At 58.7% G+C, this 15,705-nt stretch overlaps 1 protein-coding gene and 1 long non-coding RNA gene across 4 annotated transcripts; one reads left to right on the forward strand and one right to left on the reverse strand.

Moving 5' to 3' along the window:
- Positions 1–205: 205 nt before the first annotated feature.
- AMOTL2 (angiomotin like 2) lies at positions 206–7,722 on the reverse strand. 3 transcript variants are annotated; one of them, XM_014870429.2, is made up of 10 exons: positions 7,655–7,722; positions 5,932–6,716; positions 4,431–4,653; positions 3,793–3,937; positions 3,561–3,653; positions 2,657–2,952; positions 2,262–2,554; positions 1,925–2,136; positions 1,540–1,680; positions 206–1,365 (listed from the first exon to the last, which is right to left on the reverse strand). In XM_014870429.2, the coding sequence occupies exons 2-10, from the start codon at positions 6,627–6,629 to the stop codon at positions 1,307–1,309; spliced, it is 2,160 nt and encodes a 719-aa protein (XP_014725915.1). In that variant the 5' UTR covers positions 6,630–6,716; positions 7,655–7,722; the 3' UTR covers positions 206–1,306. The 3 variants fall into 3 exon arrangements, with proteins under 3 accessions (XP_014725915.1, XP_088026738.1, XP_088026737.1); XM_088170612.1 differs by having other exon boundaries at positions 1,540–1,683; XM_088170611.1 differs by having other exon boundaries at positions 1,540–1,695.
- LOC148222553 (uncharacterized) lies at positions 6,948–11,813 on the forward strand. Its single transcript, XR_015805639.1, has 3 exons — positions 6,948–7,042; positions 9,655–9,731; positions 11,284–11,813. It is a non-coding gene; the product is annotated as an uncharacterized LOC148222553 (long non-coding RNA).
- The last annotated feature ends 3,892 nt before the right edge of the window (positions 11,814–15,705 follow it).

Below are 15,705 nucleotides of genomic sequence, written 5' to 3' on the forward strand. Positions count from 1 at the left end.
GGGGAATGGGATCCCAATGGGATTTTGGGGAATGCAGAAATGCTCTTGAGCATTTTTCCCCTCTCCCATACAGCTCTAAAATCTCAGCCCTGGGGAGCTGGGAAGGACAGGTGAACCAGGGGGTCAGCACTCCCAGACCCTCTTGCCCTGGTGGCACCTCCATATCTCCACGTTGCATGGGAAAAAAAAAAAGAGACTCCATGGATCGATATTTGGATTTTTTTATTAAAATATTGTTATACCAAGTGGAATGCTACAGCAATCTCGGTATAGGGCGGCGTAACGAAACAGCCAGGTTTATGTTTAAATACTTAAAGATAACTTAAAACGCACAAACGAGAACTTGTCGTCTTTGGCAGGAAAAAAAGTTCACAGCACGAAAAAAAATACTTAAAAAGAAATACCAATATTAATATAAAATATATTAAGTCATGGGGTTTGGGGTTTTTTTTCTCTTTCATAATTTTTTGTTTCTTTTCCATTTTGTAAACAATGCACGAGAACCGAACGCATTTTTTACGTGTCTGGGGAGAGAAAAATAAAAAATGCAGTTGGCCAGCAAATGCACACGTTGAAAGGGGAAAGAAATAAAGAAAAATATATATATTTACATGAAGGGCAAGGATGGGAAGCTCTGAGGAGCAGGATGTTGGCACTGGCTACGGGCAGAAGCCAGCTGCCAGTAACCAGGGGATGCAGCCAGGAGAAGGGAGGCACATCCATTGGCATCCTTGGAGCCTTTCACCTCTGCTTTTCCTCCACCTTTCTCCCCGTCCATTGTCACTTTTGTTTCACTGTCACCCCATCACAAAGCCCTCGTGATGAAAACCCAGAGGCAGGATGCAGGTGATGGAAGTTTGGTGCTCCTGGTGCTTGGCCATGTGGATCTGGGTGGTTGATGGGAGCCACAGAGGATCCCTCCCAGCTCTGCCCTCGTGCAGAGACTTCAGCTTGTGGGTACAGTTCGGGCGATCAGAGAGGGATTTTCCAGTCAGAAGCCAAGCACCTGGGAGGCTGCAGATGGCCAAGACCCAGAGGTGGGAGCTGGGGTGGGGATGGAGTTGGGATGGAGCCAGGATGGGGATGGAGCCACCGCTGAGTCCCCGGGCTCCAGCGCGCCCTGCGCAGCCGGGGACCAGTGTGGGCACCGAGGGGACAGTGACCCTCCCACACCCCAGAGTCACTGCTGAGACCAGCCGAGGGGACACCGCTGAGCTCCCGGCTCAGTCCCTCCTTCCCAGATGCTTCTCCATCCCGACAGGCTGGCAGGAAGGGTGGAGGGGCCACCATGCAGCCGTGGGTGGCCTTAAATCAGGATCTCCACCATGTCCGACAGGTCCGGGGCTCTGGCAGTGGCCGAGCTCTCTGCAGAGAAAGAAGGGATTTATTTACAGGGATTCGTAGGGATTCACACCCACCCAATTCAACCGGGGCCTTAAAAACGCCTTAAAAAATCGCTGATGCTTGTGCAAAGCCCGTCCCAGGGATGCTAAGCCCACGTGCTGGGGTATCCCACCCGTGCCATCCGGGGGGACTCACCCAGCACTGAGGTGCCCTCGCCCTGCCCGCTGCTCCCGGCTGCTCCGTCCGTCTGCGTGCTGCCGTCCTTGCTGCCGTGCTTCGAGTGGGACGGCAAGGGAAGGGTGGTGGGCACTGCTGTCCCTTCAGTGGTGGCTTTGCCTGCTGGAGGAGACTCTGTTAGGGATTCAAGGAAAGGGATTCAAGTTTTCAAGGCCAGGAAGGTGCCCCTGCCCATGGCAGAGAGTGATGAGCTTAAATGTCCCTTCCAACCCAAACCATTCTGGGATTCTGTGATTGCTGGCTGGTCCTGGAGGAATCACCCTTCCCCAAGCTCTCTAACTCCAAAACTACAGGGGAAAATTGCAAGCAGTGAGGTAGGGAGCGGGCAGGTGTCCCTATTTACCTGTGCTGCCACGGGAGCTGCCCTCGGATGCCCGGTCACTCTGGCCAGTCCCCGGCCAGCTTGGGGCGGCGGAGGCAGCGAAGATGGAGGGCACGGATTTGGCCGGCCTCAGGGAGCCCTGAAGGGCTTTGCTGGGGTCCCTCCGCGAGCGCTGCTGCAGGACTTTGATGACAGCATCCTTCTCCAAGATTTGGGCATGAAGGGCTTTTAACCTGGAGAGGAGGAAAGGCAGAAGCTGGAAGAGGAGCTGGATGGGGAGAGGAGGATCCAGGCACTGCCCAACCAGACCCCAGAAAATTCTGATGGCAGACAAATGCCTCTGGCAAGGTGGCACTACCTGTTCTCCATCTCCTGGTGCTTGTGGCTGGCCAGGAGCAGGTCCTCGTTGAAGCTGCTGTTGGGGGAGTGCCGTGGGGAGTGGCTGATGAGGGTGGTGTCGCGCTGGGCGGCCGCCGTGGCCGCGGCGTCCATGGCGAACTGGCGCATGGTGCACTCCTCCAGGTACTTCTGCTCCCACTTGGTCATGTCGGCCTCCAGCGCCAGGATCTTCTCCTCCCTCTCCCTCAGCTGCTCCGACAGCGTGTGGGCGCTCAGCTCCGGCGTTCCCCCGCTTGCCGTGCCCGCCTGCCTCTGCAGCAGCCCAAACAAAGCCCCGGTGAGAATCAGGAGGTGCCGGGAGGGCGCAGCGCCCACCGCGCCTCGCCGGAGCCACCGCGCCTCGCCAGCACCCACCTGCTGAGCCCGCAGCATCTTCAGCTCCTGCTCCAGGCGGGTGCGGAGCCGCAGCTCCAGCTGCTCCCGCTTCTCGCAGGCGGCCTGGAGCTGCCCCAGGGCTGCCTGCAGCCGCTCCACCTTCTCCACGTAGGCTCGTTTCTTGCGGAGCTCGGCCTCTGCCTTGGCCGCCCGTGCCTGGGCGCTGCCCAGCGCCTGCTCCAGCAGCTCTGCCCGCCGCCGCTGGTCCTCGTTGGCGCTGCGCAGCAGGGACACCTCCCGCTCCAGCTTCTCCTTCTCCTGCTGGTGCTCGTAGCCTGCGAGGGAACCCCACAAGTCTCAGACATTTGGCTTCCCTAAGGCTGGCCCGTGAAGCTCAGCGGGGATTTTTTGCTTCGCGACATCTGGCAGTGTCACCCCTTCCTCCAGGTCTTCTATCAAATGAGGGACAGGGGCATTCCAGTCACTTGGGCAGATGGCCAAAAGCCTCCACGTGCCACATTCCAGCCTAAAGTTTAGCTCGGGAAGGGTGAAACCTGCCTGGTGTGAATCCAGCCACCTTAAGGGAAGGGGATGCAATTCTTCCTACTAACATCATCGCATCTCTGCTAAAATTTAAGTTAATTTTCCCCCTTAAAAAGCCCAGGCTGGGATGGCTGCGAAGTGCAGGAGGGAGGAGGGAGAGAACGGCCGGGCTGGCGTGGGGCGGGAGTGCGGGCTCGGTGCTGGAAGAGCCGGCGCTGCGGCAGGAATGTGGGGAATGCGGGTCACGCCGCCGGCCGGCCGCCGGGATTAATGGCTCGAGTCCAGCGCCAAGAGCTGCTCCATCCTCCCTGGGGAAGGGCGAGAGCTGCTGCCCGACACCCGCCTCCTCCAGCAGCCCAGCTCCCACGGGGAGCAAGGATGGGTGTCCCCCGGGACTTACTCTGTGCCAGGAGTTTGGCCACGCTGCCCTGGTTGCTCTCCTGGTTTTCCTGGGTCTTGCTGGCCAGCTGCTTGTTCGCCGATTCCAGCCTCTCTGGTCCAAAACAATCAAACCCAATTAAGATTTAAATACAAAATTTTGGCTGGAGGAAGTGGGAAAAGACAGGTTTCCCATGGAAACAGCCGGGGGACACAGAGCACCCACAGGGATGGGGGCACAGAGGGTCCTTCACCTTTCAGGTCTCGGTTGAAATCCTGGAGCCGTCTCATCTCACAATCTCTCTTGTTCCTCATGGCTTTCTCCAAGGCTTCCCGCTTGGAAGACGCCTTGACGAGGTTTTCGTAATCCTCCGAGATGCGCTGGATCTCGCTCTCCAGCTGGGGTGGAGGAAGGGACAAGCCAGGGTTAGACATTCGTGGAATGAGGAAAGGAAAGGGAGATGCCGGTCAAAGCTCAGTTGGGGTGCTCAGCCCAACCTGAGCTGCCAGAGGAGCTCAGTGCGCCCCGAGTTCACCCCCAGGACACGTTTTGGGGAGGAAAACTGATTTTTTTCGGTCTTTTTTCTTATGGAAGGATCTCTCCACAGATTTTGGCCCAGCCACGGGGAACAGCCGTCCCTTGTACATGGGCACACAAAGGACTTTCTGTGGTGGCTGGGATGGGGGACAGGCGGAGGGAGAGGGTCACTGGAGAATGGGCTCCTTCTCCCCAAGCCCGGCTGCCACACCGCAGCTGCTCCGAGGGGAACGAGCCGCCAGAGCGAGGAGGAGAAGGGATTAAATCCCTAAAGGGGGTGAATTTTCACAGCAGCTGCTGGAGCATCCCCGCCAGGCAGGGGGGACACGGGGCTGCCACCATTCATTCCCTCACCTTCTGGATGCGGCTCGCCTTCTCGGCACAGCTCTCCAGCTCCCGCCGCAGCTTCTCGTTCTCTCGCTGGAGCCGCTCGTTCTCCCGCAGGACGGCGTCAGCCCGGGCCAGGCGGCTGCCGGCTGACACTGCCTGGGCACTCACCAGCGCCTCCACACCGGCCGGGCCCAGCGCACCCGGACACAGCGGCAGGAAGGCGGCTGGCACCGGGGAGGGCAGCACCCTGCGGGGAGCCACGAGAGGGGGTCAAGGTTTGGCAAGGCTGGCTGCAACTCCAACATCCCACCTAGCGCCTCCAAGTCACCACAAAGGTGCACAAAGGTGCAAGTGCCTGTCCTGCTTTTTAGAGCTGGGAAGCGCTTGGTCTCTAACCACAAATCCCATCTTGCAGTGATGCCTCGACTTGACCCCTCCAGGACCTGGCCGGTGGGTCTGGATGGGCTCCCAACCCCCCAGGCCCCTCTCTTCCTGGGAGTGCTGCACCTTGGAAGCCAGCTGGCATTTTCCTTATTTTCTGGGCAAAGCAAGGCTTCCTCACTGAAGCCTCCTCACTGCCAAGCTATGGACATGTCCTTTTTATATTCAGAGGAGCTAAGCCGGCCTGGCTGCCCCTTGAGCCACTGCTCCAGCATCCCACCTCAGCATCCCTCCTGGAACAGCCTGAGCAGGGTGGCTGTGCACGGCCCAGCCCCGCCGCGCTCCCCCGCGGGCTGCCCGCCAAGGGCCTGCATTCCTGCGGGATGATATAGGAGCAAGGAAGAATAAATACATCTTCCTCGCAGCTCCCCTTCCCCTCTTTGTTCCCTGCAAGGAGAAGGTTTTCCTGCTGCAGATGCTATCGCTCTCTGCCTGGATAGATCAGCAGGGCTGGGAGCAGTGTGTCCTTCCACTGAGCCACCAATTCCTTTCTTCCCATGATTTTCCACACTGGAAGAGGTTGTTTCCAGTCCTCCTCAAATTCCAGGCAATGCCTGGAGCCCCAGATGTCCATCTCACAGTCATGCTGGGGCTTTGCCAGAGGCATTGAGCTGCCAAAGGGCCCACAGACCACCTGGCACCAGCCCAGGCTCTGCTCAGCAGCAATTCCAAGTTACATGGACATTCCCAGCTCAGGACCATGGCACGGGGTTTCTGTGGAGCAGGGAGCATATTTGTCTTCCACCCTGCCCCATACCTATTCCACATTTAGCTGTTTCCTGGGCTGCTTCCAGCTCCTAGATTATCCCCTAAATTAACCCCAGATTCCTCCTGGTGCTTGGGAGGGGGCATGGTGCTGTGGGAATGGGATTTTCATCACTGGTTGGAAAAGTCCAGCCCTGCTGTGGGAACTGGGGGCAGGAGCAGAGTGGGGGGCTCCCAGCAGACCCCCCCCGCCATGTTCTGGGCCAGTGAGGACAGGAGCAGGTGCTCTGGGCCCCTTCACATCCTGCAAGATTCCAAGCATCCATCCTGGACATTCCTGGGAGGCATCCAAAAGCACAGCCCAGGGGCTGCAGTTTACCTGATGTCAGGATGCTGAAATCCAGGACCTTCCCGGGAGCAGGGTCGGGGTTCCGCCAGGTAAGCATCCTGGTTGGGGATAACGTAGGGATACTCCGGGGGCGGTCCCCGCGGCTCGGTGCCCTCGGGGTGCTGCTGCTGCCCGCGCAGGGGGACGAGCTGCCGGGAGAGCTGCGGGAAGCTGTGGGAAGCGCTGATGGGGCTCTGCGCCTTGGCCCCGTTCCTCTCCAGCGACATCCGCATGAGCCGCTCGCTCAGCGACCGCACGTGGCCGTGCTTCAGGTCCTTCAGCCCCTCGTCGGGGCGCCGGGCCCCGCTGTCGGCGCCGCGCGGGGCGGGCTCAGCCCGGAGCGCTGCCCGCTGCGAGGCGAGCAGCTGCGAATGCGCCTTGGCCTCCTCGTAGGTGGGGAGCTCCTCGCCCTTGGGCGGGCACAGCCGATAGACGCTGTTCTCCAGGTAGATGTGGTCGGAGTGATGCTCCTGGCCCTGCGGCTCCTGCCGCGTGGATTGCTGCACCATCTGGCTCTCCTCGGGGCTGAGGCTCTCCAGGGAGGAGCGGGGGCTGCCGGCCCCGCCGCCGCGCAGAGCCTGCTGCTGGATGGCCAGCAGAGTGCGGTTCTCCGTGAGATTCCCATAGCGAAGCTGCTCCTGGATCAGCCGGTGCAGCACCGTCCCGTTCGAGTCCTCCGCCGTCCTCATGTCCGTCCGTGCCGCCGGCAGAGCCACGTTTCCACCCCGCAAGGGCGTCCCGGGGGACCTCAACAGCGCCTGGCCACGCCGAAACACCTGCAAGAGTGGAAAACGGGCTTGTTGGGAAGCAGTCGGGGCAGGACGCTGCGGATCCTGATGGACACGGGATTGTTTGCCAGGAATCCGGCCGGGACGTGCCGGAGGGGTGGGAGCCCGTGGCGGCAGTGGGGTGGCCGAGCATCGGCACTCTCAGCGCTCCCGGGGCAGGGGCTGACACCTGGGGCTGGCACCTGGGGCTGGCACTGGCCCGGCAATGGGGGATGGAGCGGCCCCACGGGACCGGGCACAGAGCCACCGGGAGAGCGACAGGACCCCCCATCCCATCCATGGGACCCTGGACTTGCAGAAGTGTCCCAGTCCCGGTGAGAGTCCTGCGATTTTTCCGGGGGGGCTCTAGGTGCCGTGGGGATGTCCCAGTCCCGGCTGGGAGGCTGCCGGGAGGGTTCCCAGTCCCTGGGGGTGGATGTGGCATAGGAGTGGGTCTTTTCTCCGGGAGGCTCCAGGTGCCAGGGGAGGCGAATCCCGGTCCCAGGGAGAAGGGTCCCGGTTCCGGGGGGCGTCCTTTCCCATTGAAGGATCCCAGTCCCGGCTGGGGGCTTTCCCTAGGCCGGGGGGAGTTCGATCCCGGTCAAAGAGTCCCAGTCCTAGGGGGTGTCCCAGTCCCGGCCGGGAGGATCTCGGTCCAGGGGGGTCCCAGTGCCGAGGGAGGTCCCGATCCCTGCTGGGGGGTTCCCGGTGCCGGGGGAGCGGCCTTTTCCCGAAGGGCATCCCCGTGACACCGGGGGGGTCTCGGTGCCGGTCGGGGGTCTCGATCCCAGTCAGGGGAGTCCCAATGCTAAGGGGTTCCCTGTGCCGGGGGGGTGGGGAGAGGGTCAGTACCGCGGGATTCCCGGTGCTGGGGGTCCCCATGCCGGTCGGGGGGTCCCGGTGCCGGGGAGTTCCCGGTGCCGGGGGGTCCCGACGGCAGAACTCACCGGGGCATGGCGGAGCGGAGCGGTGCTGCGGCGGCTCTGAGCGTCCCGGGGCCGCGGGGGCCGGGCCGGGCTTTGCTATGCCCGGAATGTGGGGCCGGTCCCGCCCCGCTCCGCCCCGGGGCCGCCGCCAGCGCAGGAGCGCGGCCGGGAGCGGGAGCGGCAGCTGCGGGCGGGGGGGGGCGGCTCTGCCCGCCAGCTGTCCCGGGCCGTAAATCTGCCCCAGCCTTTGTCTGAGGGGCCGGGGCAACCCCCAGCCTGCCGGCCCCATCTGCTCTGCCCCCGCCGGCCCCCCTTCTCGCATCCCCCTCCTTACATTCCCCCTCTTCGCACCCCCCCGCCTCGCATTCTCCGTCCTCGCATCCCCCCTCCTCCTCTCATCCCCCTTCCTCGTGTCCCTCTCCTTACATCCTTCTCACATCCCCCTCTTCACATCCCCCCCCTCACACCCCTATCCTCTCATTCCCCATCTCACATTCCTCCTCGTGTCTTCCTCCCCACATCCCCCTCCTCACATCCCCCTCCTTATGTCCCCCCCTTCGTATTTCACATCCCACTTCTTGCATCCCCCATCTCGCGTCCCCCCTCCTCACCTTCCCCCTCTTCACATCCCTCTCCTTGCATTCCTCCCTCTTGCATCAGCTCCTTGTGTCCTCCATCCTCACCTCCCCATCCTCACAGCCCCTCTTTCATATCCCCCTGCCTGGGGATGCCAGCTCCCTGTGGATGCAGTAATTGGCACCTTTGGCTGTTGCCTGCTGCTCTCCCTGCCTCAGTTTCCCCTTTTGGGCTCTGCCACCCACCTCCCTGGGGGGGACACAGGGATGGAGGAAGCCAAACTCCCCCTTCAAAGCACTCAGTGGGGAGACACTGAGTACCCCCAGCCCAAAGCAGTGAAACAGCAGCCCTGCCTCAGCCCCGGGTGCCCCAGGCTGTCGGTGCAGAGTCCAGAGGCCCCGAGACAGCAGATGGCCAGAGGGGAGGCGGCGGGGAGAGGCAGGTGCAGGGGAAAATTGCTTATTAGCTCCGGGACATTAAGCTCCCATTCTTTTGAGGGAACTCGGCATCTTCCGACTGGCACAGAGCCAGGAGGCTGATCTGGGGAGGGGGACATGGGGATCTCCAGCCTTGTCTCCTTGTTTTTCTGCTCCGTCACACTCTGGTATCACCCCTGGGGCACCCAGCTGCAAGCACAGCTCACTACCTCTGGGTTATCTCTCAAAAAATGGGGGAAAAAATACATCTCCAACATGTATCAGGTACCAGACTCAAAGGCAGGAGAGCATGGAAAGAAAATGCAGGGAGATGGAGTCAGTGCTTGGAGGAAGAGGAGCACCTGGAAGCTCAGGAAACAGGTTTTCCAGCCCAGCTTTCCCAGTGACAAGTCAAATCCTCACGGATGAAAGTTGAAATGTGGGAATTGGCACTGACCCTGAAGCCCCAGTGAGGATAAAGCTTTGTGTGGGGAGGACATGAGAGCACAGCACTTGTCCCTGTGTCCCCAGGCACATGCAGAGTCTAGAAACACTGGCCCAGGCCCAGCATCACAGGGGGGGATGGATGGATGGATGGATGGATGGATGGATGGATGGATGGATGGATGGATGGACATGTTGAACAGGGCTTGGAGCAACCTGATCTAGTGGAAGATATCCGTGCCCCAGTCAGAGAATGGAATAAAATGAGCTTTAAGATCCTTTTTAACCCAAACTAGTCTGTGATTCTATGGATGGATGGATGGATGGATGCATGAATGCATGGATGCATGGATGGTGCACCACTCCAATATACCAAGCCCAGCAGCAGCATCTCTGAAAGGACCCAGCTGTGGCCCTGCCCTGCTGTTTTCCAGGTGAATGGAGCTCCCACTGGAGCTCCAAGGGAGCCAGCCCAGCTCCCACAGCAGCCAGGGTTCCTCTCCTGGCTCGTCCCCCCAGCCTTATCTATGCCTGTGTCATCCTGCTTCCCTTCCTATCTTAACACCACTCTATTTCTGGCAGCAGGAAACCCCTCCTGAGCTGATAACACCCCTTTGGAAAGCGATCTGAAGAGTTTCCTCTCCTTCTTTCTACTGCTGGAGGTAAGAAAAGCCTCCACCTTTTTGTTTTCCCCAGGAGAAGGTGAAATAGCAGCTTGAGCTGTGGGCTAGGTGGAGGCACCTCTGGCTGCCTGCACGGACCCTCTTCCCAGGCGGAGCATCCTGGGGGATGGGGCAGGGACTCGGGGACCTGGCTGGAGCCAGGGCAGCGCAGGTAGAGTGTCCCAGGCTCCGTGGGGTGACACACGGCTCCGCAATGCCAAACCCTCCCACTGACCTCAGCCCAGCCTTATCGCCGAGGCGTTGGAGCGAGGAGAGCGAGCCAAGAAAATACTCGTGGGATGAGATCACCTCGGCTGTCTTCAGGCTCCCAAAATGCCTCAGCCCTCAGCCGTGCTGAGCCTGGAAAACTGGGGCATTGTGGGCAGAGGAAGGTGCCTGGGATGGAGAGGAGGTTTGCAGCCTCAGCACATCTGCTGGCGTGATGGTGACAGTGGTGACAGCATCCCCTGACCAGTGACACTGTCCTGTGACCATGCTGAACCCCTCAAACCTCCCCATGGCAATCTTCCTGATAAAGCTTCCTCCAGGTACCTGCTTCTGACCCAAACTCTGGATTCAAAGTGCAGCTAAGTGGGAAGGAGAGATGGAGTTCAAGAAATTGCACAAGTGCTGTTTCCCAGTGCCAGGAATTGCATCCCTATGGGCAGGGGCCAAGGCACCACCCAGCCCTCCCCCTGCTCCCAGCATCCCACCCAGAGGGATCCTATCCTCCTGGAGACGCCCCCTCAAGCTGCCAGGCCTGAGGCCAACTCGTCTTCCCTGTCCTCTCTCTGAAATCTGCATCATCTTGGGGTGTCCCAGGTCTCATTCCCTCCCCATTCCCCGGGAATGTGTGGCTTGGAGTGCTCCTGTGCACCAGGGTGAATTCCATTCCCAAAATTCCAACAGGGAAGTGTGACTGGGGAGGGCACGGGTGGGATTGGGATGCTGCTGGTTGTGCCAAATCCCCTCAAAACACCAGTAGCCTTGGTGGGGACACAGCTGGAGCAATGAGGGGACCAGGACTGATCCCATCCCAAAGAGGCTGATGGGGACATCCCCACGGGCAGCCGTCCCCAAGACATGAATCCAGCACCATTCCCACCTGTCCCATCCTCTGGGGACAGCCAGCTCCATGTCTCAGGTGTCTGTCTCAGACCCCTGAGATCCCCCTTGTTTCAGGGGGATGCTGGATGTGCCCCAGGTAAGGATCACAGAAAGCTGGAGTGCTCCTGCTCCACCCCCCTCCCACCTTCTCCTGGGTTCTCTCCTCTTCTATAGCTGATCCCATAGAGACAATCCAGGGCACATCCCCATCCCAGGAACTCCTGCCACTGCTCTTCATCAATCAAACACTCAGGGAGGTGATGCCACAGGCACTTTCACAAAGCCCCTTCTTAGAAATTCTGAGAGGGGAAAAATGTGGCTGAAAACAGGGCCAGGACCCTCCTCTTTCTCATCTTCCCTGCATTTTAATCCTCCTGAGTCATTTCCATTCCTGGATGTTAAATTGTTCTTTTCTGCTTTCCTTTATTTCCCTGTTTCCTGCAAGGGGCCTGTTCCTGACCTGCCAGCACCAGTGGGACCCAGTCCAGGGAACAGCCAAGGAGATGTCAGCAGGGACAAAGGTGGAGCCCGGCGAGATCCCAGGAGCCACCAGCCCCAGGGGACACAGCTCCACATTTCCATAGCAAAGCCCCTCACTGTTGTTTTGCCACCTTTGAGGAATTTTCTCTTTTTCCTGAGAAATTCAAAGCGCTGGGTGTGATTTCCTGCCCACCTGGCAGGGAATCTCCCATGGCTCTGGGAATTGGGGGGCTCCACCCCCTGCCCCAGAGCTCGGTGAGGATGTGGGGTGACACAGAGACGCAGGGCAAATGTCACAGGCAGGTGGCCACGTTTGCCCACTGGACTCTGGAGCACATCCAGGTGGATGGATGGGTCTGTGCCCCCTCTCCAGGACTGTGGGGGGGATCTGCACCCCAAATTGGAGCCATCACTTGCAAAAGGAGGGGGCAGAACCCAGAGGGGCAGGGGGACACCAGACACCCCGGTCCCGGTTTCTCTGCCGGGATGAAAATAAGGACACATCTGGATCCCTAAGGAGTCTCACATCTTCCTGGCTATGAGGAAAACCTGACAGGGCTGCAGCCAGGGCAAAATCAGCTCAGCCTGTTCCCAAACACAGGATAAGTGAGAACTGTCCATACTGGAGCAGCAACCCTGGCCAAGGAGAGGCTGAGGAGAAAGAAAAGGGCTGTTCACTCCAGTGATGGCACTTTAAAGGCAGCTTGTCCCCAGGGCTGAGTGAAACAAGAATGGAATGGTTGGGGTTCAAAGGGACCTTAAAGCATTGGGCAGGGGTTGTTCTTCATCCCAGGATCCCAAAGGCAGCAGGAATTGTCACTGTCTTGCTGCTTCACCCACCTGCTGCCTGCTCCCTTGGGCTCCTACTAGTGCTGGGGCCTTTCAGGCACACTGTGGTAATGAATTAGAGATGGCCAGGGGAGTGGGACAGAGCTCTGTGACACCTCTGGGATCACTGCCAGCTGCATCTGAACACTGGAGCCATGCTGGGAGCTGTGTGGTGGTGAGAACACAAGGGAACAACGTGCCAGACACGGAGGTGACCTTGATGGCACTGAACATCCCCTGGCACCATGGCAGTGAGGTTGTCACCAGGATGGTCACAGCTAACGGGGCTGGATGGCTTCAGGGCTCATTGCTAGGGGACACAAAATGCCTGGAAAACTCCCCTGACCCTCTTGCCATGAGTTTTTGAGCTGCTGTTGATGATGGCAGGGAGGGAGGCTGGAGTGGCCTTGGGACAGGTGTGGAGAGGGGACAGGTGTGGGAGGTGTGAAGAGCATCCTGCAGCAGGTGCATGGAGGAGCACAGCTGGTGCAATGGTGGAGGGTGGAACAGCACCTCCAAACCCAGCTCTGCCAGGGAAAGATGGAGCAGGGATGATTGAACTCAGGGATGTGGAGAGATGGGCTCCAGGGGGACACATCATCAGCACCTCTGGTATCAGCAGGATAAACAGGCAGGGCCCCAGGAGCAGATTGTCCAAGAGCAGGGAGAGGCTGTGGGGCTCTGCCCACACTGTCACTGCTGTGCTTTCACAGAATCACAGAATGGCTTGGGTTAGAAGGGGCCTTAAAGATCATCTCCCTGTGATCCAGGAAGCAGCCAGCATGTGTGTCCTGACTGCTCCTGTGTGTCCTGACTGCTCCTGTGTGTCCTGACTGCTCCTCTGCTCCTTCCCACCTGTCTCTCCTCCCACCCTCACCTGGGACACACACACAGACCCTCTTTGGCTGCCTGCTCACAGTGCTCCTGAAGCTCCTCATCCTGGCCCTGTCCTGGCACATAGCAGTGGGCAAAAGCCAAGGAAAAAAGTGGCAAGACCAGAACCTGAAGATCACAGAATGGTTTGGGTTGGAAGGGACCTCTAACGGTCACCCATTCCAATTCTCTGCCATGGGGAGGGACACATTCCACTATCCCAGGCTGCTCCAAGCCCCTTCCAGCCTGGCCTGCAACAATTCCAGCAATGGGGCAGCCACAGCTCCTCTGGACAAGCCATGCCAATGTTTTAACACCCTCATTGTAAAAAACTTCCTGCTATATCTCACAATTTCCTCTAAAATGCTGAGTGCTGACCTCTCCCATGGCAATTTTCCACCAGGCTCCCATGCTGAAGGTCTCCTTGCTAACAGCCACGATTTTGGGGCAGGCCCTAGGGCTGGCAGCCTGCAGCTCTGCCAGCTTTTTCCCCAAGCTGAAACCCTTCTGGGAGCATGGGGACATGGGGACAGGCCCATGTGTGGCCTGCACAACACAACACAACACAACACAACACAACACAACACAACACAACACCAGTTCAGGAACTCACAGTCAGCTCCAGACAAGCTCAGAGTCGGAACAGCAGTGGTTGTGTTAGATGAGACAAATTAGAGCCCTTTGGCCAAGATGCTCTTGTTTTTGCTGTTCCAGAGGTTAGAACGAACTTGGAACCCCTGTGCCACATCCAGGCAGAGCCTGTGACACCTGGAAGCCTCCTATGGAGAACACAAGGTGATTCTTCTCTGCATTGTCCCCTATCCTGAGTCTATCTCCTGGAGAAACCTTTATCCATGCGTGGGGTGAACCTCCCCCTGCCCAGCCCAACCAAGGTGGGAAGGTTTGGTTGGGACAAATCTCCTCATTCCCAGCCCAGCCAAGGTGGGAAGGTCTGGTTGGGACAAATCTTTCCTTTTCCCAGCCCAACCAAGGTGGGAAGGTTTATTTGGGACAAATCTCCCCCTTCCCAGCCCATCCAAGGTGGAAAAGTTTGGCTGGGACAAATTTCCTCATTCCCAGCTCAGCTAAGGGTGGGAAGGTTTGGTTGGGGCAAATCTCCCAATTCCCAGCCCCACCAAGGTGGGAAGGTTTGGCTGGGACAAATTTCCTCATTCCCAGCTCAGCTAAGGGTGGGAAGGTTTGGTTGAGACAAATCTCCTCCTTCCCAGCTAATGTGGGAAGGTTTCTTTGGGACAAATCTCCCCCTTCCCAGCCCAGACAAGGTGGGAAGGTTTGTTTGGCCACCGGGCGAATCCCTCCAAGCGGAGCCGCATGTTTTATCCCGATGATACAATAGAAAAAGCCTCCCAAGTCCCAGCCCTGTGGAGCATTTCCTTAGCTCTCTGGAATTTCCGTTGAGTCCTTCCTCTCCCAGGCTCTTACCGAAAACCGATGTCACCACTGGGCTCTGGAGAGCAGCCAGCTCCCGGGGTCCCTTCCCAGGTCTCCCACCACCGTGCCGGGGATTTGCAAGGAGCGAGCTCCTGGACGGTGTCAGCTCCGTCGTGCCCCTTGATTAATCACCAAAGGCCACTCTGCCAATCAAGGAAAGATTTACAAGGCAGGCAGGAAGCTCTTGTTTTTACAGGAGTGCCTCAAACACACGCACACAGTAGGAAAAGCAAACATTCCAGGCATACCAAGGGATCCACGGGATAAAAATTCCCCAAACAGCCCAGATTAAGATACTTGGCTGCACATGGAAACACTAAAACCTGGGCTCAAGGATTTAATTGTCTTCTTTAGCAGCGAGGAACAACCTGAGCGGCCTGGGAACAGCCACCCCGGGGGGCAGGGAGAGGGTCAGTGGCACTGCCCTCCCTACAATAAAGGTCAGGGCTGGCCCCCACCCCTCTCCCAGCTCCATATGGTCGCCAGAGCCTTGTGGCAGAGTTTAATGCGAGTTTTCCTTTGGAAAGGCTCAGCCCCGCTCCTGAGTGAGCCAGGCAGGGTCGCTCTGAATAAAGGGAGGGCTGAATCCGAGCCCAGGGGAGCAGAGAGAGCCTCTGCTCCAGCTCCAGCCCTGAGACCCCCGGGCTCAGAGCGGTGCTGTGGTGATCCCTGTCAGCTCCCATCCTGCCCTGAAGGCTCTGGACAGAGTGGGAACACTCCCATCCTCTCCAGTCCCATGTCCCAGCCCAGGAGAAGCCACAACTTTGCTGTCCGACAGTGACATTTTGGTTTACAGATTTGACACGAGAAAGGCAAGAGGGAGCTGCCATCCCTGGAAGTGTCCAAGGCCAGGCTGGGTAGGGCTCTGGACAGCCTCTGCTGGGGGGTGGCGTCCTGTTCCTGCACGGTGACAAAGCAAGAGGGCTCTGAAATTTTTGTGAGCTGGAAATATCCTCCCTCTGAAAAGGTTGGGGGCTGTAGAAAGGCTCCTGTCTCATCTTTCTGCAAACCACAGCACAGAGAGTGGAATTGGACCTCACCTGTTACTTTGGACCTTACCTGTTTCTGTTCTAAATCCAGCTGCCAGTGGCTTGTCCCTGCAGGATGCTCTGGCTTGCACTCATGGATGGTTTCTGGAAGAGCAGAGAGACTGATAGGGAAATAAATCACCTGGCGAAAGTGAGAGTTAAAGGGAAGTCTGTGTTTAAGATCACAGAATCATGGAATGATTTGG

The sequence above is a fragment of the Sturnus vulgaris genome, chromosome 10, assembly GCF_052056855.1.
Source record: "Sturnus vulgaris isolate bStuVul1 chromosome 10, bStuVul1.hap1, whole genome shotgun sequence".
NCBI classification, from domain to species: domain Eukaryota; kingdom Metazoa; phylum Chordata; class Aves; order Passeriformes; family Sturnidae; genus Sturnus; species Sturnus vulgaris.